Source organism: Chlamydotis macqueenii, chromosome 3, assembly GCF_036417535.1.
Source record: "Chlamydotis macqueenii isolate bChlMac1 chromosome 3, bChlMac1.mat, whole genome shotgun sequence".
NCBI lineage: Eukaryota > Metazoa > Chordata > Aves > Otidiformes > Otididae > Chlamydotis > Chlamydotis macqueenii.
Window position 1 is genome coordinate 714,663 of NC_141558.1, and position 26,448 is coordinate 741,110.

Consider the following 26,448-nt stretch of genomic DNA (forward strand, 5'->3'; position numbering starts at 1 on the left):
GCTGTGTTCCTGCGGTCCCGCAGCCCCCCCGCGGCTCTCCCCACTTCCCACCGTGAACTGCAGTGCTCCCAGTTACACCCAGTCCTGGGCTCCTGCACAACTGGGCAAGCTTCTGCCCAAGAGGCCTTTGAGCAGAGGCACGGGTGCAAGGGAGACTTCGCTGAAGTCACCCTGGGCAGCCAGCCAGCAGACCCCCTTCAGCAAACAGCTGAGCTTCCACACCTTCGGATCAAATACTTCCATCGCTACGCTAAGCGGGAAACACAACTGACACACGTAACCAGAACGGCCAAGGCATTTCCGCGAGCCCCAGCCGGCCCGGCCCACGTCAGGCAGTCGGGATCTCTCCCCACGCCTCGTTACCTTGAGCGGGGGTACGCGGGGCACCGGGGTCCCCGCTGCAGGAAAGGACTGCGGCTGGGCCCGAAACGCCTGGTGGTGCTGACAGGTCTCCACGACGCGTGGCTTCTTCTCAGGAGTGGCTGGAGCTTCTTCGCGACTCTCCGACTTCCTCTTATGGGCTTCAACGCTGACTTCCATTTCTTCACTTACGGGGGGTTTCTTTCCTGGCGTTTCTGGAGCCATCACCGGGCTTTTCTCGTTCGCTGCTCCTTCAGCTGCCTGGGGGCTCTTTGGTTTACTGGGGGCCGGAGCTGAGGTACTGACAGGCTCTTTCGCTCGCGCTTCCCTTGACACAGCGTGCTTTCTCTCTTCTTCTGGCTTTTGACTAACGGCAGTCGGTGGTTTCTCTTGAAGGGACTCTCCCTTGACCCTCTCTTTTGTAGGAGAGTGGTCGCTGGGTTTCACCGCACCCCCATCCGGGGCAACCGAGGCCTCAGCGGGTTTGGCCGGTTTGGGCTGCGTGTCCTCTCTTCTTTCCTCTCCTCCTTTTTTCATCGCTGGTGCTTCCTGGCCTGCGTGTGCTTTAGGCTCTAACGGAGAAGTAGCCTCCTCTCTGAGCGGTGGCAGAGGCGCTGGTGTGCATTTCGGCTGTTCAGCTGCTGGGCTTTCAGTCTCTGTCTCGGCAGGGCTGGTGTTCGCTGTCAGTCTCTTGGACTCTTCCGGACTTAGCCCAGAACTGTCAATAAAAACAGGATTTTTATTTTGTAAAACATTCCTGCAAAAAGCACACTAACCCTTCGGAAAACTGAGCGAGGATCCTCCAAGTACCACACACCCTCAATAAATGTCTCTCACACCTAATTCTGTGCCATCATCTGTGAAAGCCTTATGTACCCTTAGTAGTTCCACGCGAAACAGAACTTAACAGCAAAGCTTAAAACCAACTAAACGAATACACGCAACACGGGTCAGACCCAGTCCTCTATGCAGATACAAATTTCCCAGGCTGCAAACCAAAAGGATTTGGGCAGCAGTGAACATTCCCGTTACGAGCCACCCCGGGCACACAGCGGCACGCAAACACCCCCACACAACGAGCTTACATTTTACTACAGCTCACACGGCGACATGTGTGGACAGGGACGCCGAGAAGTGTCCCACCGTGTTTTCCAGAGGAGCATGGCTAGTGCCAGAACCACTGACAGGCCCTCAGCTGAGAACCGACACCGCTGCCCTTCTCCTTCATTGAAAAGCTGCGAGTACGTCCCTGCACTGTTCATCCATTTCCATTTGAGAAAGAAATGAACAAGCTGGGAATCTAATTCCCAGAGTGACATCTGATTTAGGATTAAATCATCCATCCCTCTTAACATAATGTAAAATCTCTTTTCTTGCGCCACCATGAACCCATAAAATCTGACGAAGCCAACCTGATGAAGGCTGCTACGGGACTGATTTCCCTCAGACAAGCTCGTAGGGGCCAGAGAGAACCGAAGTCCTGCTATTGTGCGTGTCGCCTCCAGGCTGTCCTGCCATCCCCCGTCCCCCCAACGCTTCAAGGGTATGGCTGTCACCTCTTCTCCTCCAGCACAGAGCTCCGTGCCCGATTACGTCCTGGTTTTCAACGCTGGGAGCACGGGGTAAGCTAGCCAAGTACGGCTCTTTGCCAACGCCACCAGATCACTCGGGTTCTCAGCCCGGTGCGTCCCCTCACTGCCCCGCAGCCCGCCACACGCACCAGCCCCCTGCCACCCGTGAGGCCCCACGCTGTCAGAGCATGGAACGACAAAACCAGGGCCTGCACTGATCCGAACGCTCCAGAGGGCAAAACGCCAGCGGTGAATGGGGGGAAACCGGCTGACAGTCCCGGGGCAGGCACAAAAGCTAACCGTCAGGATGCAGGGTAAGAAATTCCTCCGTCATTTACACGCGCCTGCTCATGTTCAAGTTTCTTAGTACAGTTAGTCACACAGAAACCTGAAATCCTCTCGCTAGCCCAACAGGATGGGAAAATCTCAGAACAAAAAGCGGTGCAGAATGAAAGACTTGCAGAGCTGGGAGCTCAACCCCACACGCGGCTGACTGAGGACGCGGGGAAACAGGCAGGAGGTTCTGTAGCAGGTGCCTGCAAGGTGCGTCTGGACGGGCAACGCCGGGGGAACAGACAGCCCAGTGCCTTACCTCTGACCGTAGTAGCTCTCAAAAAAGTGCTCCTTCCACAACTCCACCTTCTTTTCCTTTTCTATTTCTTGCCGGATTCTCAGCTGCATCTCTGGTGTAAACTCACCTGCAAAGTGCAATAAAGGAGATCTTCAAAAACGGCTGTGGGTGAAATGAATCGGGACAACCGCGGGAGCCATCTCGCATCTCCAGCACTTCTCCTGAGCTGCAAGGTGTTCCTGCTGCCTGCTCCTTGCACTGACAGTCCTGTCCTTGCCAGCGCCCGCTCTGGCTGCCAAGAGATGCTTTGTGTGAAACAGCGCTCACTGAACGAACGCGACTCCACGCAGTCGCACGCCGCACGTACCCATGCCTGCGCTGCCTAACTGCCATTTTCTGGGGGGCCTGAACACGCTGCCTGTGCAGCCGGCAACGCAGCGCGGCACCCTGAAACGACAGCGGGGGACGGCTGCGGTGAAGTACGCGTGCAAGAACATCCAAGACGTCTTGCCCAGCACAAATGACAAGATCTGTCTGGCAACGGACGCTATTCTGCTGCCGGCAGGTGTGGAACACAAACACCCCTCCGGCACATCTGAAGCGCACACTTCACACATGCACGTCTTGCGGTTTGTAAGAAATGTTTCCCAGCGTGAGGTGGGAACCCTCCCCGACACAGCTTTGAGCCACCACGGGCTGTAAGCCTGCGTGTTAATATCCTCGGAGCTCATCACCAGACAAGAAGCAGGCTCGGGTTCGGACACCGCTGCAGCTCTCTGGTGACAGACGCGCGACCTCGAGCCTCAGGACTGCATTCACTCTCCAGGCTCATCGAGTTCACACACCATTTCCTTTGTGCTCTTTAGCACGGGAGGAACAGGCACCAGAATCAGATCTTTTCCAACTCTGCGGTCAGCAAAGGGAGGGGATTCTTCACAGGAATTAACAGAAGCCGGATACTTCCATCACTGCGCAGTTTCTCAATAGCTTTCTCCCATCAAATAAGGGGACTGTAAGAAATTCTCACGAGTGTGCTCTCCGTGCAGCTACCAAAGTACGTCCAGAGGAAACCAAGCGTGTATCCCTTTCCAGGACACCGTTACTTGCCAGTATTAACTCAGGACAGTCACTTTTCATGGCAGCAAGTACAGAGGGCCCGGAACAGGATCTGTTACGTCAAAGTCTGTCGCATCGAAAGCACCGGAACGCCTGCCTTTAGAGTAATTTAGTCACAGCGTACAAAATTAATTAATTTGGAATAGTCTCTGTTGTAGCAGTGGGCCCCCGCTCCCCTGCCGGACTGTCCTCCGGGGGAAAAGCTTTTCCTCGTGTCCCATCCGACTCGTGCCTGTCTGCTCTCGTCCTCCTGCCGTGCAGCGCTGCGAGAGCCTGGCTCCGTGCTCCCGCCGCCCCCCTGCAGCAGGGGCTGCCCTCAGGTCACCCCTCCCCAGCCTGTACCGCTGCCGGGGGCTCTTCCCTCCCAGCAGCAGGATCCTGCCTGTCTCGGTCCCGCTGGATGGGACCGCTGATGTGCCCTGTGCTCCAGCATACCCACTGGTCCCCCCAGGACGTGTTCTCTGCAAACCCCCCCAGGGCCCCTGATAAAGAAGGAAAATGGGACTGGGGCTCAGACAGGCCCCTGTGGTCTCTGCTTGTAACGAGCTTCCCAGTGTGAACCGGGACTCCCAGCCTGATTGTCTGAGCAGCTATTCGCCCATCCGGTTGTCCACCCACCTAGATCCTCGTGTCCCAGCTCAGACACAGGAGCACTGCGGGAGACAGTTATCACAGCTTTGCTTAGGTTGAGGGAAGTGACGCCCACTGTTCTCCCCTTGCTCACAAATTCAGTCATTCTTAACGCAGTCAAGCTACTCAGCCGTGATTCACCCTTTGGAAAACCACGCTGATGGTTCCCTTCTCCTTCCCATGCCCAGCGATGTGCTCCAAGAGGGCTTGCTCCACAGCTTTCCCCATGATGACATTGCGGCTGACCAGACCTGCGTATGCTGAATAATACTGTGGGTGCCCCAAACAGCACTGTTAGGGATCGGCAGAACCCCGAGGAGCAGCTGAAGAAAGCCTACAGGACGGCTCTGCCCACGGTGGCATCATGCTTGGATACCTGAGCGGTGGTACAGTGCTCAGCGAGAATGTCGGCGGGGATCTCCAGACCTCGCCTGATCCTCACAAGCCTCACCGCCGCAGCAGTTCTACAGCAGCTTCACTCTGCTGAGAAAGTCTTGGTGTAAACATCGCTCCAGATGTGTAGACACGAATGGACAAAGGTCTTCTAAGAAGCATTACAAGGAAAACTAAGTGATGGGGGCCAAAACCAGGGCTGGTTTTAACAACTAAACAGACGAGACAGCTGAGCTCCGTGCCTTGGCTCTTTACTGGCACAGATGCACCCGGGAGCCACAAAGTGTAACGGGTTATTCGTACAGAATTGGGTATGTTTTCTACAGAAAAGCCTCTTGGAGTCAATCGTCCGGGCGTGAGTAAATGACATTCCCTTCTTAAAGTGAGTCGTGACTGGTGCTGTAGTCTTTATAACAACCCCGGTGAGAGGCTGAGCGGTTGAATTTCGTAGCGGAAACGGTCCTGCCCACCATGAGTGAGCTGATGAATGCTTGCATGCCGATGATGTGAGTTGACCAGTTCATGGAATCAAGCACCTCTGCGTTCAGGCTGCCAACGACTGTTGAAGGTGCAGGAGTCCTGCAGGTTAGCACATGGCCGACTATGTTGTATAAAAAACTGCGGCTCAGCGGACGGGCCGTACCGACTGCGGGTAGACGACTTCGCTGACGACAAAGCGCATTACTCTGGGAATGTAATTTACCTTCTCCACTGAGCTTAGCAGTGAGCTGTATTTAGCTACCACAACTTGAGAGTAACACAGCCCTACTGTAATTTCAACAAGATTTTAAATACATTTTTCCTTCTTTTTTTCATTTTTTTCCAGAGACTTGCTCATTTTTCCACATGTTCAGTTCAAAGGAAAACTCCCTGCTGCAGCCCCCTCTACGATCTTAAGTTTACATAGTTCTGGGCTTGCGGTTGCTCTCATGGGCTGCAGTGACTACAGCTGTCTTCACCTAGTAAGTTACTCCAGCGCTTCAACTTCCCCCAAAAATATCTTTTACGCATTCCTCAAAACATTGACTAGCTGAAAGCCTTCTAGCGTTTTCGTTCATCATTTGGGGAGGTTTTACCTTCTGACAACCTCTCCTTCCAGCCCTGGGCAGCCGAAGTGAAGAACTCGTTGTTGAGCGCAGAGCCACTCAGCTTCATCAAACCATCCGCCCCGACCTGCAACGCATGACAAAGCAAACAGCATTAAGCAGCTGGAAAGACAAGTGTCACGTGTTGTCACACGGGGTCTGAAAACAGAGCAAGAGTCTAAACGTTGCCACAGACCTCCCTGCAATCTGCCCTGAACTCCCTTGGCAGACAATAAGCTGCCTTCCTACGGCTGCGCTTGGCCAAGTGTGGGGTCCAGGAGGCTGTGGTAACTTCTCCTCATCCTTGCTGCGGCCCAATCCTCTCCAGTCCTGCTGCAGCACACACACACACCAGCAGCAGATGGCACAGGTGGCGAGAAGGAGCACGTGGAGACAGAACAGCACGGCCTCTGAAAAGCTGCTCCAGACGCCTTCTGCCCTGCAGAGTGAATGCAAGGTACTGCCTGAACTACCTTCCAGAGCAACAGCTCTGCTGTCTCCTGGTGAACAGAAAAAAGTGCACCAAGGAAAAGCAAGGACATAAAAGGTATGATATAAGTAACTTTGAAATGTACATAATCAGAACCGTGCATGATTCCGGACAAACAGGGGCAAATGAAGCTCAAAACCCATTCCCTCTTCAAAACACGGCTAACGAAAGCGGGCAGCCAAGCTAAAGAGCAGGACAGGAACGAGAAAACAAGAGGCTAAGACATAGCATAGTGGGAAATTATAGCCAGGACCATAAAACATACGAGGCTTGATTTTGCTCTTTATCCCACAGAAGTAAACGTGGAATTTCTCTCCCAGAAACACGAAAATATACCTATCGTTCCGTAAGTCGCAAAAACTCGCAGTGAGCAATACTGATGTGCTTCCATTTCTTGCCTAAATAAATCAGAACAAGCAGGCAAAAGCCAGCTGTCCAAACAGAGGACACATCCGATGACACCGGGAGATCTCTGCGGCAGACGTTCCCCAGGGCAGGACCTGACAAAGAGGAACACTGCTCTTCCTGAGGCAGCAGTCGTGCTGCAGGTAGTTAAAATGATGGTAGTGGTTTTGCAGGCAGGGTCTAGTTAGAGATTTCTAAGTTCGGAGCAGCCACTACAGGGATTTACAAAAGCAGATTTATTTTCTAGTCCAGATCTCTATTGATCGACGACCGGGAGCAGAATTCACAGGACCATCCTCTCCTGGACGTGCGGCGCTGCCTGTTCCTCGAGCTGGAGCACAGACAGCCGCCGCAGGGCGCCCGCTTTCCCTTCCACGGGCGCACCAGCAGCACCAGCTCAGCCTGAGTCGCTGCCAAGCAACACGCGACAGACAGCGACCTGTCACAACCGGCCCGTCCGATGCCGTCACCTCTCCTGACTGCTACGGCAGGGCCTGACGTTTATACAGCACGCAGCGCCACTTCATGCGGTGGGCTGCTCTAGATTTACTACAGCGAAATGTAAAATTGTCCTCTCTGGAGCCAAGCAATATTATTTAGTCAAAGTTTATTCTCACTTAGATTCTAATTCAATTTAAGGACAATTAAACTTAAAAGTCAGGACAGAAATGCCTTGCCATCTGCTGTGGGGTTCTTGCCAGTAAACTCCAGCTGCAAACTCCATCACATCATATCTTGACACGTACCTGATTATTACAAAGGCCACAGGACTTATAAAACAATGCCTCCAAATATTTATTGGATCAGCCTTGGACTAACAAGTCCCCGATGAGTGCCGATTGAAGATGAGAGTTTATGAGAGAACACCAAAGGTGAGAACTCCTCCTCCCTCCCAATTAACACTAGCTGTTCAGCAAAGCGCCTGCTGGAAAGCAGGCCACAGTGCAGCTGCCAGACCCACACGCGTTCCGAGCATTCAGCGAGAACCAAGAGAGCAGCAGAGCTGTGAGGACGGAAATCACTTCACTAACCACGGTTGTCTGTGCTCTAAGTGTCTGTGTAAGCTGGTGCGCCGTCACAGCTCACAGCGACCCGGTCAGCCGAGCGTACGGAGGCCCGGCCTTGGCTCACCTTGTCCTGAAGCAGACACCTGTACCAGCGGGCTTCCCAGTTTCTGTAGGAGCCCAGAGAAACCGGCTGAGATGAAGACCCCGGGCGGTGACTGCAGGCTGCGCACACAGGCATCTAGCACTGATCTCAACCACGCAGAGAAAGTGTCTTCAGGGGACAGGCAGATCCGAGACAGGACATACTGAAGATTTCCATCTGGAGCGGCGTCTCGAAGCCAGCTTTGCTGCCTAGCAAACGTTAGAACGGCTCTGGGCACATATGGTAACGCGTCTGAACTAACACCCCTTCGGGTCCATTTACCCGGGTCCAACTGAGCTGAAAATAACCGTCTTGCCAAAGCTCCTCTTAGCTGCTCTTTCGCTAGCGACGGCTGAGCTCCTACTCCCTTGTCACTAAGGCGAACCGCTCCAGTTACCACCGACTGCTTAGCGAAGAGCTCAGTGAAACCTTCCCTGTTTCTGCTGTGGCACTCCCAGAGCAAATGAACCCATTCCTCCCTACTGAGCACTCTTCTGCTTTTCGAAATTCCTCTCTTCACGCACAGAGATCTTAAACAGCCAATCCACAAAAATGAACTGCCTCCACAGCTGACTCACACTGCGTGCCTGGTATCTTTAATCTAGTGTGTGCTTCAGGTCAGGACACAAGCTTTGGAGCAGGTCAAGCCTACTCCGCAAACAGCCTCATGTTGCGCCAGGGGAGGTTTAGGTTGGATATCGGGAACAATTTCTTCACCCAAAGGGTTGTCGAGCACTGGAACAGGCGGCCCAGGGAGGCGGTGGAGTCCCCGTCCCTGGAGGTGTTTGAAAGGGGTGTAGATGTGGTGCTTAGGGATGTGGTTTAGTGGTGGACCTGGCAGTGCTGGGTTAACGGTTGGGCTCAAGATCTTTTCCAACCTAAATGATTCTATGATGACAAGAAACAGAAGAGGGTGGAACTAAACGGCAGCATTTGTTTGGGTATTCTGTGGGAAGGCACCTCTCTCAAAAAGGCTGCAGGGTTAATCCTGCACTGAAGAGTCTGGGAGAGGACAGGAGAGAGGAAGATGCTGAAGCCGCTGCATTCCCATCGCTCCTGGCCCTCTTCACGTCCAGCGTAACAGAAACACTGCTCGCGCTGCAGCTGAGAACATGGAGTTGATTAAATAGAATTAAGCCACTGGTTTATCAAACCTGAATTTTTTTTTTTTCTGGTAGCAAGAAATACCCAAATGAATCACTGAAGAATCTTCCAGTTCTTTTTACACTGTGCACGAAATAAAAAGTCTATCCCGTTAGACACAGACAGAGTATTTGGATGTCTAGTCTGAATTACTGCTGGAGATGCTCCCTCCTGACACCCAAGAGCCTCGCTTCTCTCCACAGCAGAAACCGCCACATACCTGCCTGTCCACCTCCGGCAGCAGCAGCAGCAGGCGCTGCTGGCATTCTGCGGGCAGAACCGAGAACGTGTGCTTGTTGATCAGCGCCCGCAGGTTTGTGTTCACGAGGATGGAGTCGGGAGTTTCCACATCAATTTCAGCACACTTTGTTCTCTTCAGCTGCCCTGCAAGGAACCAGAAGGGTGTAAGTAACGTCCTACCTGAGAGAGGATCAAAGGCTCCTCTGGATTTCGCTGTATCTGAGATTCTCAAAATGCCACCCCAGTGGTCATTTCAAACATCGGGCTGAAATACATGCTTTACCTTTGCACAAAGTAAAACCCAAAACGTGGGAGGTCCTTTCCAGCACAAAGCATTTCCACACCCAACGTGTTGTAGCCTGCGCCAGCTCACCTAACTCTTGTGGGAACCCTGGCCACCTGGGGCGTGGCAAGGAGCCTTTTCAGGAGGGTTTCTAGAACTGCTTTCAGCCACATTGATTGTCTATTTTAAGTCTCCAGTTAAGGTCAGTTTGTTCCTCGGGATTTCTTCTTGGACTTTCCTACTTTGTTCTCAGCAAAAACATTTCAGAAAAGTTCATCAGCTCTCTGTGCTTGTGTAGAAACCACAACACTAGACAAAGCGGCGAAAACGAGAAACTACTCTTTCCTTTTCTGCATTTGAAAGCCAGCAAGTCCAGCAGTAACGCTTATGCCACGGCCAGCTTCAGCGATGAGCTGCAAATTCAGAGCAGAACAATGAGACAGCGTTTGTTCCGTGTACTCCGTTTCCTGGGCATCCATCCACTGCCTATTACTGGCAGAACACCACGTGTTTGAAGCTTGGATTAAGAGTACGTTATTAGCACAATGGGCAATGTGATTAAGACAGACTCTGCTCCCCTGCCTTCAGGGATGACGGCCGTTATCGTTAGGGTAAGAGCACCTAACAAAATTCATGCCATGGAGGGTTGTTTCATTAGGGAGAGTTTGCTCTACTAGAAGTCAGTCAGAAAATGTCTCTGCAGGTTTATAATCTACTTAAGTTGCAGAATTTCCTTCATTACAGGGGACAAATGAAACACGCCCTGAGAAATGTCCATTTTCAGCAGTGATAAAGGAAATCTAGGATGGTTAGCACAGACAGAGACCTCAGCGTATCCTTAAGCTCACCGAGGTCCATCCCGGCACCGGTCGACGTGAATGAAACCATGGGAGGCCAGGAGGGCTGAGAAAGGCCTGACCTCAGTGAACAGGAAGGAAGCCAAATAACGGTGGCTAAAGATCTGAGAAGGAATTTCTTTTTTATTTGTAATGTTATCAAAGTGCCTTAAGTACATTAAAAACCCTGCTAAATCACGTGAGTCCTGGTTTGTTTCCCAAGTGGCAAGCAGCAAATTCACAGGTAGAAACCCGTGATGGTAAGAAATGAGAAGAGGCTCATTTGCATCTGTAAGGTGTGAATTGTTTCTCCTCCTTCACACAGCACAGTGTGCACAGGCAGTACCTTCCAGAGCTGGCCAGAAGCGACTCTAGCAATGGAACGAATTTCAGAGTTTACTCAGTTTTGCTATTTAGGCTTTTGTTCTGTCATCAGAGCAACCAAATCTCTGTAAGCAGAAAAATAAATATCTTACTTGCATGGAGCCTGTCAGATCTCTGGAACGGTTTCTTCCCCAACCCTGGCAAGGAGTTATCCAGCTTAACAGAGGGAGAAGAACTGGAGGTGGAGTTCTGAGGGCTGCTCGACTGTCCATCTGACTGCTTTCCTTCCCAAGCTGCACAGGAAATGGAAACATTTAAACACAGGGATGTACAAAGGAATATCACCCGAGCCATCTGTTTGGGCTGAAATGAAGGTTCTTTGACACGCACAGCCTGATCCCAGCAGCTCTGGGACAAGCGCTTTAGCATACCTCTAGTCCTTTATTCTTGCAGCACTTATTTCCCACCAGGCTGAAAGCAGAACAGCCCTTGGTAGCTATCAGACCATCACAAAATAGCGGGATGGACAGGCATTTCGTTTGTGGTTTCCGTCTATTTCCCAGTTAGTGCCATCTCATTTCCCATCCATGCCCACCCAGCCATGATCCTGTTACAGCGTCCTTGCAGAGGCAGCTTTACCTCCTGTTAGAGCTCACTGCCAGGAAAGAGCTCTTCGTGCTTTATGTGCACTTTCTAAATATTGACCTGCTATTGTAGCTTTTGTTCTTTTAGACCTCCCTCAGTAACTCCTCCTCCTCCTGCAAATGCTCCAGAGACATTTTCATGTCCTCCTCCAAGTCACCACTTAGCCAAACCAGACAGATTTCACCACTGTGACTTCTCGTTACGAATCACCGCCACCCACGTTCTCTTTTGTACAGCAGTATTTTTTCTGCCGGTGGGAAGAGCTTGCTCCCTGGATTCTCCCTGCTTTTCTTTCCCTCCTCCTCTGAAGCGTGACGAATTAAGAACACGAGCCGGTCTTCTGCTCTCTGTTTCCGTGTAGTAACAGGTACTCACTGATGTACGGAAAGGTACTGAAGTCCCTCGAAAGGGAAACCCCCCAATACAGGTGACTGAGTCACAAACTAAACGAATGGTGGCTCTGCTAATGACTTACCCCAATCAATTCAATTAATGACTTGCCCTAATCAATTCCTCCACCCAGTCCGTGCCAGCTTTGCTCCCCATCTGCCCCTAGCACGAGCTGTTCCAGCTCTAACCACAGCCCTGAAACCGTGCAGTCAGTGTGTGGCTTTCCATCAGAATCCCGTTCTCGCGCCACCCGTGTGCTTAGTTTACTGCTGCATCTCACTACATCCCGCCGCCCTGGCCGCGAGCTATTTCTGCGTACCATCCCGTGGACAGGAGGGGAAAAGGACTCCACGGGTGCCGATCAAAGACTCACAAACGCCACTCACGCTGCAGCAGCAATCAGCGGCCGGTGTAACCGGGCTGCACAAACACGCCCTGCTCCTGCCCCGCATCAGTCGAGCAAGGCGACGGCCAAAGCGGAGGAACGCGGCTTTCCTGAGACCACGTGTGAAACGAGTTCAATCCTTAACTTCCTTCTGTCCCTCACGATCTTTAAAGCAGGAAAGCTCACACGGCTGGATGCTGGCACGGAGAGATACCAGCTCTCCAGGAAAGACAGGCAAGGAAGGTGAGTGAAGAAGGTTGTCTGCACCCATACAAGCCCGTGGGCAACACGAGTGGAAGCCCAGGGTCCTGGGGGAGCCCACGATGCCCTTACCAGGCCTCTTTCTACCATTTTTGAAAAGAAATTAAGATCGCAGGAGATTTCCCACAACTAAGGCAAACGTTGCACCCACCTTCAAAAAGCCAACCTGCGAACACACAGACTGGTTAGCCTCGCTTTTCTCCCTGGGAAAATCACGGAGCGACCCCTCTTGGAGTAAATTCTGGGCACATGCAGGAGATAGTGAGGACTGGAAGCAGTCACCACGGATTTACCATGGGTAAATCATGGTGACTCACCAGCCTGATTGCCTTCTGTGATCAAATCACTGGATTTGTGGATGAGGGAAGAGCGGTGGATGCCATTTACCTGGACTTCAGCGAGGCGTTTGACACCGTGTCCCACAGTACTGCATGTGAGTTGGGACGTCGGGGTCTGGCAGCGGGTGAGGTGGCCAGGCAGAACCTTACGAGTCCTGTCCCTGGGAAGGAAGGGTCCCTGGCAGTGACACAGGCTGGGGGCAGCTCTGCTGGAAGGGACATGGGGCTCCTGGGGACACAACCTGAACTTGTGCCCCGGCACCGAAGGCCAAGGGCATCCTGGGCTGTAGGACCACAGCCAGCAGATCAAAGGAAGTGGTTATCCCTCTGCTCAGCACGCGTTAGACCAGACCTCGATTCCGGGTCCTGTCCCAGGGCCTCTAACACAAGGCAGACATCAGAAACCAGGAGACTTGGTAGTCACCACCCTGTTCCTACTGGAAGGCCAGCAGGCTTGTTGCAGTGGTGCAAGGCAGGAAGACAAGAGAAAACAGGAGAGTCATCCAGGATATAAGGAAAAAAATTATCCTCATGACAACAGCCTGCAATGGAGCGGGGGCCCACAGAGCTTGTGTCACCTCCAACCTTGGCCGGCCAGAGCCCTGAGCGACCTGGCGGAGGCCCAGCTGACCCTGCTCTGAGCTGGAGGTTGGACTGGAGACCTCCTGAGGTCCCCATCAACACGAACGACCCTATGATTCCACCGTTATTTTCAGAGTGCCAGAAAGGCTGGGTAAGCTGACGTGTGGAACCTACGATACCTGGCAACCGTAATGTAGCAGCCAAACATGGGGAAGTCAGAGAGGAAGGGAAAAAAGAATAAATAAATCGAGATGCTGGAAGAAAATAGTTCACCCACGATGAAAGTGGATGTGGCAATCGTTTGGGAAGTGTGAAACCAAAATAAGGAGAAACCGGTACGCTGTGACCTGCTGCCCCAGGGGCCTGAGATGCAAGGGCAGCAGGACCCCGGCCACACCCAGGAAGGGCAAAAGCCTCATCAGAATCACAAGAAACAAAGACCCCGAACAGCAACTTAAGTACTGTAACAAACGTGAGTTTGGATCACTGACTCCATTAGTCTATTTTATTAATTACTCTGCGTTAGCTAACAGTCTCACAAAACACCCTACCTGTTTCAGCCCCTCCCAGGGCTCCCCTGTTCCCGCTTCCCTAAGCGAAGGGGCAACTCCTCCGGGGGCAGGGAGCTCAGGAGATGGGGTCCTCCAGGAACGACACCTGCCTGGTGTGCTAATAAACCATCCAGGTTTAATCCTACTTACAGAGAAGCTGGAAAGGCTTTTAAACCATCTAAGTGACGCTAAAGGCGTTACACACGCGGCACTGCGTTTTCTTAATACCATCACGGGAAATGTGTCATTTTCCACTGGATTAGTTCTGGCTTCCTTCTCAGAGCACACCATGGTGCGCGGTGTAAAGGGCACAAGCACGGCTTAGGACTAAATCTTAAACAAGCGAGGTGACACTAGCCTATTGCCCTCCGCCCTTTTGAAAGGGTCTGAACGACGAAGCTGCCTGCGAACAACACACGAGCTCGCCCGCTGTTCAACAGCGTGCTATCGAACGATGCGTGACGCACAGCTGAGCACACGCCTGCTCCCTTCCGTTGGATGCGCGGCGCACGGTCGCAGCCCTGCACGTGTCCGAACAGATGTTCCGATAACCACTCCAGCAGTACAGAGCCAGCACGCCAGGACAGATTGGTCTGGTTTGGGTTCGGATTTGTTTAGAGCGATTTGGAAAGGGAGAATAAACAAACACACTAAAACACAGAAAGAATTTCATACTACAATGAGATGAGGAAACATCTCCAATTATTTAAAAGGCGGCAGGGAGAAGAAATCAAATATCCCACACTCTGTGTCCATGGTGGACAGGAGAGGAAATCTTGGCTTTAAACCCAAGGAAGCAAGAAAAGATTCCGCTAGAGGCGAAGAAAAACATTTTAAGGATAAAGTTAACAAAGCAGGAAGGGCAAGACTTGCTGGGAGATTTTGCTCTTCACATCAATGGCATCTCGCAGAGCAGGCTGAGGAACACATCTGCCAGGAATGCGTCGCTGCCCCTGCCCTGAGGGAAGGACGGGGGCCAGAGGAGCGCTCAAGGCTGCTCCTGGTTTCCGATGGCTCTGTGAAATTTCTTCACCTGACCAGTGAATTTCAGCTAAACATTCACATAACTATACCAAGAATATGCAAGAGCAAAATGTTTTTCATACTGATTTTGTCTTATTGCTGGTGCATAACCCCCTCTGGCTACTTCTACGCCGGCAAACAGAACGGCGACACTGGGCATTCCCCTGGCCCCAAGAACACCTGGCACGAACCGGCTGCGTTCACATCCTTAGGCTTCCTGCCCCTCCCAAAACAGGGTGGCCACGCTCAAGCTGCCCGTCGGGAACGAGGTTTGGCCCGCGCTGAGCACCAAGCCGTGCCAAGGACTGCCTGGGAAGCTGCTGGCTCGTCCTGAGTGAAAGCCGCGCCAGGGAATTTTGCAGAACGGATCGGCTGCATTCCCGTTCTTGTGCCCAGCACTTGGGCAGCGATTAACTCAGCAGCAGAGATGCAGCTTCTCTCTCTGCACACGCAGCTGCTCCTTGCTCTAAGCACAGGCTTGCCGGCAGAAGGACTGCCTGGAGGGGGAAGGAGCTTTGCCACTGGAATCAGGTTGCCAGATGCTGTACGAAGGAAGAAGGCACACCTTTGTTCCGTAAGGTAACGGTTCGGCATTACCCACGTTATCAGGCTTCACCAGCAAGTCATTTTTAAGAAGACTGACAATAGGTTAGGATTTAGGACTGGGGATGTAATTTTGTTGTGATCTGATTGCCTTCTCTCCTCTTTCGTGGACAATCTTCACAACTGTCAGCGTCAGCCATCCCCTCTGTGAGAGAACACCTGACAGCCGTCTTTCAGAGCGCGCGTTCTTGCTGCGTCTTCCTCGACGGTGACATTTTCATGATCATCATCCTGATATGAATCAGGGCCAGTCAAGTAAATCAAGAGCGAAGGATGGAAAAAAGAGAGTAATTATTGAGGGGGAGGGAGTTTCCACCTCGTAGAACTGTCTGAGTTAGACAGAGAGCACATTTTACCCACGATAATTAGTGTAACCGACGGGGTGTAAGCGCAGGGACTTAGAAGGACACACAGCTTAGACAGGGACCGTGTACACGTTGCAGGAGATGGTGAAGCAGGAACAGAATCAGCAGGACTGAGAAGCAGAGGAGGAGATTGTTGCTTTTTGGAAGAGATCTCAGCCTCTTTTCCTCTTGTATCCAATGCTGCCGATCCCGCTCCGGGCTCTCCCTGCTCCCTACCGCATACACTAACCCTGTGCACCTCAGCTCTGCTTGTTTCTTAGGTCCCAACACACCACTCCGTTACAACTGCAGAAGGACCTCATGACACTGAATGGCTGAGGGATAAAAGAACAGACGTGATTCACTGGACAGAAACATGAAGCGATGTCAAGAGAGAGCTCCCCTAACCCTACAGACACAGTGTGGGGCCCTAACGTAGAAAATGACAACGCGGGAAAGAGTCGCAGAATCTCAGCAGTCCCAGGAAAATGCCTGCTCTTGGCAGCGTCAAAAAGAGCAAACTGGATGCCAGGAATTGTTAAGAAAAGATGAAGAAAATACAGATTAGGAAAATGATGCTACACAGATTCAGATGCATCTGCACCCTGACTACGACGTGCAGCTGTCGCTCTACTGCAAAAAGCACAGAGCTTTCCACAGAGGAATGAGAAAATACTGCAGGACTCTCCACACTGAAGAGAGATGTCTGCAGAAGTCACGAGTGGCAAGAAGCGGGTGAATAAACAACGGCTGTTCACTGCCTGTTTGATAATTAGAAGGAATCAAACAAAGGTATGGGGAGCCGGGCTCAAACCAAGAAAATGAGTAGTTTTCAGCGTGGTGTTTGCCACGAGGCAAACAAAGTCAACGCTCCCCCTCCCACGTCGGGCAAATGCACTGGGAGAATCCCACAGAGTCTGCGAAATACAGGGACATCTCCTCTTGCTTCGGAGGCCCCTGAGCACAACACGCTTAATTCTGAGAGCACGGCTACATGCCTGCCCCGCTTTTACACACTTCAGCCACGTGCTGCCAGCTGCGTTGGACACCGCTTACCAGGCCAAAGCTGTCTGATCTGACCTGTCAGGCCCACTGTCCTGATTCCTGCCGTAAGTACGAGCAAAAGCAAACGGTGCTCAGTGGCCTGGGAGACGGTACAGAGCCACTACTGGTCGTGTTTACAGATGACCTGACAACCAGTGGGGTGATGAAGTAACGGAGTCATTTACTCGTACGACGTGAAAAATCAGCCTGTACAAACACAGAGGCATTTCTTGCGTCTAAAAGAAAACAACTTGAGCCATGCTGACAGAACCAGGAGCTTACGGAAATCAGTTACACTGAAAGGAATTTAGGGAAAACCAGCTAGAAGTAACTACCAAGAATTTGTGATACCTAGCAAAACGCTGCTGCTGGTAAGGAAGCAGCAGTGTTGAAGGAACCAGAGAAGTGCAGTGATCTCATTAATTTCTACTGCGGCGTGAATGCTGGAAACCACGTGGGGATCTTTCGGGTCAGAACGTACATCTTTGGAACACGACAGGAGGGCCACACCACAGAACGAGAAGCCACTTTGGAAAGAAAGAAATACCAAGAGAAACAGCACCCAGTCTGCTCAGCCTTGAGTACCTGACCACGGTGTACAGGGGAAGGCGCATCACAGAAAGCTTTGTAACCAGACAATGGCACAGTAAGATGTATTCAAGATCTTTTCCTAACTGAACGCAATCCTAACTAAATCAAAGCCAGGAAAACAGAAGCTAGACTACTTTAGAAACAAAAAGACTGCTGTATGAGCACTTTCTTCTCTCATCCCCTAAGAAGAAGGAAAGGCAGGTTAGAGAGACACGACTAAGAGGAGCGTCACTGCACGTACCAGATTTTGCCGGCGCGGCGTCGCTGGCTGCCTTGACGGCCTTCAGCAGGACGTGCTGGTTAGACGACACGGGCATGCCTGCTCTGCATTGCTGCTGCTGCTGCTTCTGCTGCTGCTGTTTCAAGGCCTGCGGAGGAGCACAGAAGAACGTGACCAAAGAGAAATTCAAAATATTCTTAGAAATCATTAGTACACAGTACAAAGTGCTTGCTTTATAGAAACTGATGGTTGGATTCTGATTCTAACTACTTCAAAAGTTCAAAAAGGCTTCAGAAACACATTCAGTTTGCATGGGACGCTCATATTGTCTATTTAAATAAATACCATACTGTCTATTTAAATACCATACTGTCTATTTAAATACACTGCAACAAGTAACAGATTTCCTACCTTCGCATCTACAGCAAAAAGTTCACGGTTGCAGAACAAGTTCTGTCATTTAATGAAAAGAAAAAAAGAAAATCTCTAGAGCATGCAAAGAGAAAGGATTCCAAATCTGGAGTTGGTTTAAGAAGTAATTATATAAATAACTTCAAAGTAAAAGTACCATGGTGTAACTCATGTCTTTCTTCTGGAGAAGCAAGTAGCAAGTCACTACAAACATTCAACAGACACGCCATCCTTTAGGGAAGACTGTTTTAATTAGGAGAGTAACAAAGATTAAAACTCTGAAGGGAAGCAAATGAAATCCTGTGTTTCTGAAGAGACTGTTAAGGCAGCATAACTCAGCCTAAAAGGCAGAAACGAGTAGGACGAGGAAGCAAGGAGGCAATTTCGTCCAACTGCAGCATTTACCCAAACCACAGTGTCTGCTCTCAGCAACTGAAATCCAAACCCAAATAAACTTAACAGCAGAATAAATGACGACAGATCAAGCACGCCACGGAGTTTCACAACGGGAAGTAACGGGAAACGTTACACTGCAAATACCCAAATGCATGGGACTGTTAACTAGAGACCAACACCATAGCAAATACGAATAAATACAATAATAATAATACAGTTGGAACTAGGAGAGAGAATAGGAATACACAGCAACCTGAGAATCTGCCACATGAGGAAAAGAGAAGATAGACTGACTTTTCAGTTTACAAAGACACAAAGAGGGAGAGCGATAACGAAAGGACACAGATAACGAAGGACACAGATAACGAAGGACACAGATAACGCCAGACCCTATTTTCCAGTTTATTCAATAGCTCCCGTTCAGCCACTTCTACCACAGATGAAAAAACCCCAAAGTTCAGCCAAAGCGAAACACAGCACAACTGAAAACCAGCACGAGGAAGTATCCTCTGCAATGCACCATTAACCTCCTGTTACTGAGGTCAAAAGCTTTTTTTAAAAAAAAAGAAAGATAGAAGAGAGACCTGGCATTCATACGCATATCAAACATCCACAAACATCCACAAACCCTTTCAAGAAAGTGTCTACACACTTCTCGTTGGTTTGAAGACAAACCGCAGGCCACAGTGAATGTCAAGAAAGCACCAGACAACGGAGATGACCAGTGTGTCCAGGGGGCTGCGCGAACCCCAGTCTGCCATTAGGCAAATCACCCCAAGGTTTTGTGTGTTCTGTTCACCTATTCTGCACGCCATTTAGTTGCTGAATTTTCTTGGCTTAGGAACAACAATTCTGCTTTTGCTCATTGTGTCACCCCAGTTCTCGCCCACGCAGCGCCCGAGGCGCCACGCCAATGGTGGCCGAGAGGTGTGTGGGAAGAGGAGGAAACGGTTACCCACAGATACCTCCTCAAGTCCCGCGTCAGCTTCGCACTTACGTCCTCTGTTATAAACATTTGGGGGGTTGTTTAATATATCCACATTTATATTGAGTCCTGCCGTAATCACAGAGTAATTCTGGTGGGAAAGGACCTTGGGAGGTCTCTCCAGGCCAACCTCCAGCCGAGAGCAGGGTCAGCTGGGCCCTCACCAGTCTGCTCAGGGCTCTGGCCGGTCAGGCGCTGGAAACCTGCAAGGCTGGAGGTGACCCAGCCTCTGGGCACCCGCTCCCCGGCTGGACTGTCCTCACGGGGAAAACGCTTTTCCTTACGCGCTGAGTTTCCTTAGACCATTCAACTTACGCCCATTGTTCCTCAGCATCCCACTTCCTTCACCATACTCTGACAAGTCTGGCTCTGTCTTCTCAGGAACCTCCTTGTAAGACTGGATGGGAGAGGAAGAGCCCAGCTCCCCCCTAATATCCCCCCCCGGCCCAGCTCCCCCATAACCACCCTCCCACCAGACTCAGCTCCCCCCAACACCTCCACACCACTCGGCTCCTTCCTTCCTTGCTGCTTGAGTCGGGGCTGGACCAGAGGGACCCCGGAGGTCCCTTCCAACCCCAGCCAGCCCGGGATTCTGTGAATGCTGACGGCACTGGGGCGGCCGCTCAAGCTAGGTAAGGATGAGATGAAGGTCAGTGGACTGGAGAGGATCAGAGGCAAGAATTAAGAGTAGCCCCTGAATTTTCCAGCAGCGGGTGAGAAACTGCCAGTCCTTCTGGATCTGGATTATAAATTTAGGGCCTCGGTGTGCTGGGTTTTTGTCTCAGCAGACACTGTAGAACGGGAGTTTCTCCCCGCGTTTGTTTCATCTTTCTGGCAGGACGAGCACTGACGTGTCTCTGCCAGTTTAGGTTTAGAGACTGCAAATCTCTAGCTCGGGGTTTTTCGAAACGACCGTAAGGAACGCGGCCTCTGCTGACAATACGGTGCGGGAACGGCACAGCAGCGTGCGCCGCGACACCTGGCTGTGTCTCACAGTTCTAACGCCGATGAGTTTGTGAACTCAATCTCGATCCTTACGTCTTAAAGGACCTGATGCTTATTGTCGGCGCAGCGGCAGCGTGGTGTTCCAGGGTTAAAAGCTCTCTCTTAGAAATCTGCTCTCTCTTCCCTCCGGTAGTTTTAGAATTACTTAGTGCTTAGGACAGGAGGGCTGAATGCAGCCCGCTGTGCTCTCCAGCGCAGGCTAGCAAATAATCCGGGTCGCAGACATAATCAAAAATATGAAAGCTTTCTTTAATTCTCGTGTCACTCAGTATCTTATGTTTTTCCTACTGCTCTACTCACAACACTGCTGTCTTCTTCCTGCTGTCTGTATTTGTTCATTTTATCTAGATTTGATAACTTTTCCTGACCACAGCGGCAACGACATTTAGGAAAAGGTGGAAGATGTGGTATTTGGTCAAAACCACAAAATCCCACTAAACTAAAAGTAAGCAATGGATTTGCCATGGAACGTTCTTAATTTAATCCACAGCTAGAGCAAGCCTTAGGCAGGTAAGTTAGAAGGACTGAATGGTTATGGTGTTCTCTGGCAACACCTTTATTTCCTGTGTGCCTAGAAGGCAAGCTATTCACTGTGCTCAATCTGATGCTCTACTCCAGGACAGAAGAGTTGATTTCAGGGAGGAGAGCTGTTGTGTTGGATGATGACCATCAGAAACAGCTTTCTGCCCTGCAGAGAGCTGCAGAACCGCTAAGTACAAAGAGGTTTGCTCCGCAGACGTCAAGGCCTCCATATGGTTACTTGTTTCTCTTTCAGGGTTTCTATTTTTTTTCCCCAAACCAAGGAGATTAACAGTGAGACTGAGAACACAGTCTCAGTTTTGGAACCCACTGGCTGGGATATATTTCATTACATTCAGCGGCAGCGCTGGAACAAGGATGCTCGGGAAGCAGACATCTCAGCAGGAAAGGTACGGAGTGGAGGATGGAGACGGCAGGGGCAGAGGGGAATGAATACAACGGGGAGGGAAGGCGGTGGGAGCAGGAGCGTGGGGAATTCAGAGATGAACGGCAGCAGACTATTAAGCATGTAAGGACAGGGGCTGGGAAGAGAGGAGAAAAGTGGACGGAGTGTAGGTTTGGAAACAGTGTAGGTTTGGAAGTGGAGTGTGGGTTTGCCCAGAGGTTCTTTCCAACCTGTGGTTCTGTGAACAGAGACCTACAGACCGGAGAGAATGCAGACCAACTGCTGAGCACGAGAGGGCGGAGAGGACTGTTGACAACAAACCCTGAGTCCGTTTGATCGCTCTCTTAAATGAGAAAAGCCTTTGCAGATGTCGGAGAGAAATGATTGCCAGTCAGGCTTAAAGAGGGGTGAGGAAGGGAAAGCAAAGAGTACAATTAATATCTCACTGGATTAGTGAGAAGCAATTTTCTGAGGATTCAAATGAAAGTGGAAGCTTGACTCTGAACTTCAGAAGAAAATCTGCCCGAAGTGACAACACCACCTCACTTCTTTATTGCGGCTATCAGCAGCAAGCGACATCACAGTAACACTGACACCTCTGTCGAGAACCAGCCGAGTGGGAAAAGACAGGAGGGAGAAGATTCCCTAAAGCTGGCATCTCATTTTGACATCAGCTCTTGCTGGAAATAAAGCTCCAGCTCATCCAGCTGTCTTATCTTTCCCTGCAATAGTCTCCTCAGTAATATGCCCTAATTAGTTCCTTCTCTCTCACTGCAGGTCCGTTCCCCAGGGCCACAGGCATCTCCGGCAGCTGAACCCGAGTGTTCCTTCTCAGCTGGAGAAAGGCAGGAAAACAGGCTGGGCTGGAGAAAGCAAACCCTATCTGGAACACATGACGATTTCATCTGGCTGTGACACCCTCCATAATCCCTGGACCAGCACCTCCTCTGCAACTCGATTCGCAAGTCCTTGCAGATTTTTACTCTACTAAGGAGTAAATCTAACCCTGATAAAGCATTTCCTTTCTAGGGATCACAGAAAACTGAACAATGCAGCTGGGGAAACACCTGCAAATAAGCCACGCCGGGAACTAATTCATCTTGTGCTTTTCATCAGGAGAAACAAATACTTTGAGGGACAAACGCTAACCCATTCCAGCCCGCGTGCACACAGTGAACGCTATCGACACAGCAGTCATTCCCCAAGGATGAAAAATAATCACTCCTCCTCCTCTCGTAACACCCAGCAGAGCTGCAACGCCAAGCCAGTGTGCTCTCCTGCCTCCTCTTCCCTCCATACAGACACTGCACCCACGGAATTCCTTGGAAGGGGAAGTACGCCGCTAACTAGGGGAAGGAGTCAGTGCATTTAATTCTTTTCCCAAAAAGACCTTCTGCTTACTAAAACGGACTGTAGAAAGCTAAGCACACTCATCAAAACGTTGGGTGAAAAGAAATAACATCTTATATCCATTTTCTAAAATAATAAGTAAAAAAAGCCCAGACGCGTATTTAGGGGAAAAGCAAAAGAACTGACCAGCACAATATTTTGCATCTCCTTTGAGAGAGAGAGAGATGTTTTAGCAAAACCCTGTTTGCTCTGAGCCAGCCAGGAAGTCCCGAATGACCTCCCTGCAGAGTGCAGTTTCACTGAGAAAGATGATTCACCAGTGAAACAAAATCACCGCAGCGATCCCTAATCCAGGTTCCAGGTAGGCGACTTACCTGCTTGAGCGCCTTCTTGCTGTGCTTCTGCGACGAGGAGATGACTTTGCCTGCCTGGATGGAAGGGGACGGGCAGCCCGACTGCGGGGAGGATGTCTGCGACAGTCTAGATGACACTACAAGGGAAAAAAAAAAAAATATATATATATATACATGTACACACACACACAATCCGACCTTTATACATCTGCCTGCAGCACGTTAGCCAGCCCTCACCCTTTCAGATCCTCTCACGAGGCTCATGAAAATGTTACTTTTGCACGAAGAATCATTTCCATTTCCGCCCCACCACCAAGGCAGCCGTTCTCCTCTGAAAGCCAACAGCAATTCCTATGGCCAACATCAGATTTTTCATCTCTTGTCCATGTTTTTTTTTTTATTAGTCTTGTAAATAGCTGCTATAAAGCACTGCAACTTGAGAAGAAGCTTCAGGTTCAAGCAGGTTCAGCCAGTTCAAATCTAACTGGAAATACAGACACAGGCAACGGTCTTCATCTGGAATGACCTGCGGTCAGACACCAAACCGACAGCAGTTTCTGATCAGATTGAATCCGAATCCCACGCAAGAGCAGGAAGAGAAAGGACATGCAAAGGAAGTGCAACACCACTTGCTTCTTTCTAAAAAGAAATAGGGGAACATACAGGCTGTCCCCGCAAACACATTCTCAGTGGGTGAGCCGAGACGCTCCCGGAAATGCAATCCTAGCCACGCGGAGTCCTACAGCGAGGCTTCTGTGTTCAGGTGATTCAGACTACAGCCGGCAACCCGAGGTGGGAATTCAGTAACAGCTGGTCACCTAACCTGGATACACCTGCTTGGCACAGGACACCCAGACTGCTCCGCGCCGGCAGCAGCGGGGCAGTGGATACGCGGCCAGCCAGGGAAACCATTCCGTCCCAGCCTCCTCATCACGCTTTGCCTCTGCTGCCTCGGCAAATACAGGCTGTGCTGGCCAGCAGCCACGGTTAACCCACGCGTACCCATGAAAGGGCCAGGTAACCAGCACCCTAGGGCTAGCCAAAGCTGCTTAGCCGCTGAGACTGAAACAGTAAACAAACAAACAAAGACAAAAGCAAAACGGCATTGACGGGAGCGCCTGCGCAGCAGCGTGGCCGTACAGAACGAGCGCTGGGTAGGCACAGCCCGGATCACCAGCGAGATACAGCTGCGCCCGCCGGGAACGCTGGAGGCAAACCTGTGAGACTGGCTGCGGGGGCAGCCGGTTAGAAGGAAACCCACGTAAGCGAGCGAATTCCTGCTCTGTGTATGCACCTGCACACGAACTCTGCGGATAACGCCCGCTGTGAGATCACAAAGAGTGAAAGAACGTTTGATCGTGGGGCTGGGGGGACCCCCTGCCATAAAGGATAATAAACAGATTCATGCATTTAAACTAGTGCTTCCTGAAGGAATTAGTTCTAGGACACACGAGGCCAAGCTAGCATCCTTCTGCAACAGAACGCAGTGAAGAGATAATGGCAACAGCTCTTCGTTAACGACACCGCGGTGTGATCCTGCTCGGTATTCACAGAGAAGGGAAGCTCCCAAAAACACCGCAGTGCCAGCAAGGACCAGCAAGCAACGTTTCAATAAATGCACAGAATTAGTAACAAATCATAGAGAGCAAAATTCTCACCTGTCGCACGGACATTAAACGAAAAGAGCAATTTTTTAGAAGGTGTACACAACGGAGATGAGGCAGTATCACTCTGAAATGTCACTAAAAACAATAAAAAGGTACGGTAAGGAACTGGCAATCGAAAAGTCACGGCAAGATGACGGCACCCAGACGATACGCACACACGACACCAGAGAACACAGTCACCGCGAGCAGAGTTACCGCTTAAACGGCAAAACCCCCCGACGTTACACCGAGCCCTGGAAAGCAGAGGTTACATCTGCACTTTGAAACGGCAGTAAGAATGTTTGTAAACTTGCATTTGTCTCTCAAGTTGGATGAAATTGCAGTTCAAGAGGAAAAAGATGGAAAAGATGAGAGTCTGATCAGCACCTGGCGAGGAAAAGCAGATCTCACCAACTCTGGAATTCTCTGCACGCATCCATAAAGAGAACTGGAAGAAAAGGAAGCCTGTTGCGAAGAGTTCACTCGCACTTCCAGAGATTTTCAACAAAAGGCTTCTAAAACTATTTGGCTATTGTTTACAAAACAAAGAATTGGCACAACTCTGACGCTGGATGGGACAGAAGGCAAAGAACAGAATCAAATGGTAATCGGGCAAGGAATCGGCAGAAATTCCGCAAGGTCACGTACCAAGAGGGAAACAGTTCAGCGCTTAGTGACAGGCTGGCAGGCAGGAAACAGTCAAATATTAAATATTTCGTTCAGTTAAATCAGAGAGAATTGTGTGGAAATTCAGAGAAATATAAGCCGAGAACAGAAGACCAAAATCCAAAGTAAAACATGAGAAAAGGAGTAAATAAGCTTTTGGAGGAAAAATCCCACGATACTCGTAGAACCCGTATAATCTAAATTACCCGCGTCCTGTCCGGAAGGGATCCGTTAGGGCCGACAGCGAGTGAAAGCGGCCAGCGAGATGGTGCTACGTGCAAGGACGGAAAGGTGAGGCACGGAAAATTCTTACGGCTATTCACGCTGACCGTGCCTCATGCCGTACTGCTGACCACACCACCTCAACAACATCCGACGGCTTTCAGGAAAGCAAAGCAAACTGTTAAGGACACGGAAAAAACCCAGGGACGCTGAGCTATTTCGTATTATTCTCAACGGAAGGACCACGAGCGAGGCACACGAAATGAAATGAGGTAGCTTCGCGCCTGGGCGCCACGCTGCTGCGGGGAAAGCACCGTGCTCGCGGCCGCTGCGGCCACCCGAGAGCCCGGGCACCGCAGGGCCAGCGGCCGCACCCCCGCACTAGCCAGGTCCCTTCCCAGCGCGCACCACTGCAAACACAGCCCTCGCCCTTCTGAAACTCATCCGCGCTCGCATCGTTAAACACGAGACAAGGCAAGCTCGGCTTAACGTTTAAAAGCCAGGCAGAGAAACAGATCGACTGCTGCTGGCTGAGAGACACTTGAACAGCAGGGACACAAACCACATCCCCTCTGAACCCTCTCGCTGCTGAAACTGCAAGTTCTGCGTCAAATAGAAACATCAGGCTGCTCTTCTCCAGCCTCATCTTGTAGTCACACTTCCATTTTCATGCTGTCTTTGAACAAAGAAAACAAATCTTTTCCAACCAGGAACGGCAGCAGAGGCTAAAGCCCAACCTGGGAAGCCAGCGCATCCCTGGAGCAGCTGCAGTGAAGCCGCAGTACGGTATCCTGCACATCCTCTGCCTCTAAAAGCCCCCGGTGCCACAGCGGCTGCTGTGCCGGACCGGCAGCTGTAACCACAACAGATTCTCAAGAACATCCAGGAGAACTTGAGAAAGCCAACCCAGCCCCAG

The 26,448-nt window shown here is 50.9% G+C and overlaps 1 protein-coding gene across 10 annotated transcripts in view; it reads right to left on the bottom strand.

Annotated features, from left to right (window-relative positions):
• The window catches only part of ASXL2 (ASXL transcriptional regulator 2), a 102,303-nt gene that overhangs the window by 5,340 nt on the left and 70,515 nt on the right, over positions 1-26,448 (bottom strand). For 9 of the 10 annotated variants that reach the window (XM_086743556.1, XM_086743554.1, XM_086743550.1 and 6 more), the window contains 7 exons: positions 23,020-23,135; positions 17,595-17,721; positions 10,749-10,889; positions 9,134-9,297; positions 5,718-5,814; positions 2,524-2,629; positions 364-1,078 (listed from right to left, as the gene is read on the bottom strand). In XM_086743556.1, the coding sequence (XP_086599682.1) occupies positions 364-1,078; positions 2,524-2,629; positions 5,718-5,814; positions 9,134-9,297; positions 10,749-10,889; positions 17,595-17,721; positions 23,020-23,135 (1,466 nt within the window). The remainder of the gene's footprint in view (positions 1-363; positions 1,079-2,523; positions 2,630-5,717; positions 5,815-9,133; positions 9,298-10,748; positions 10,890-17,594; positions 17,722-23,019; positions 23,136-26,448) is intronic. The other variant, XM_086743547.1, reaches the window with a different exon arrangement.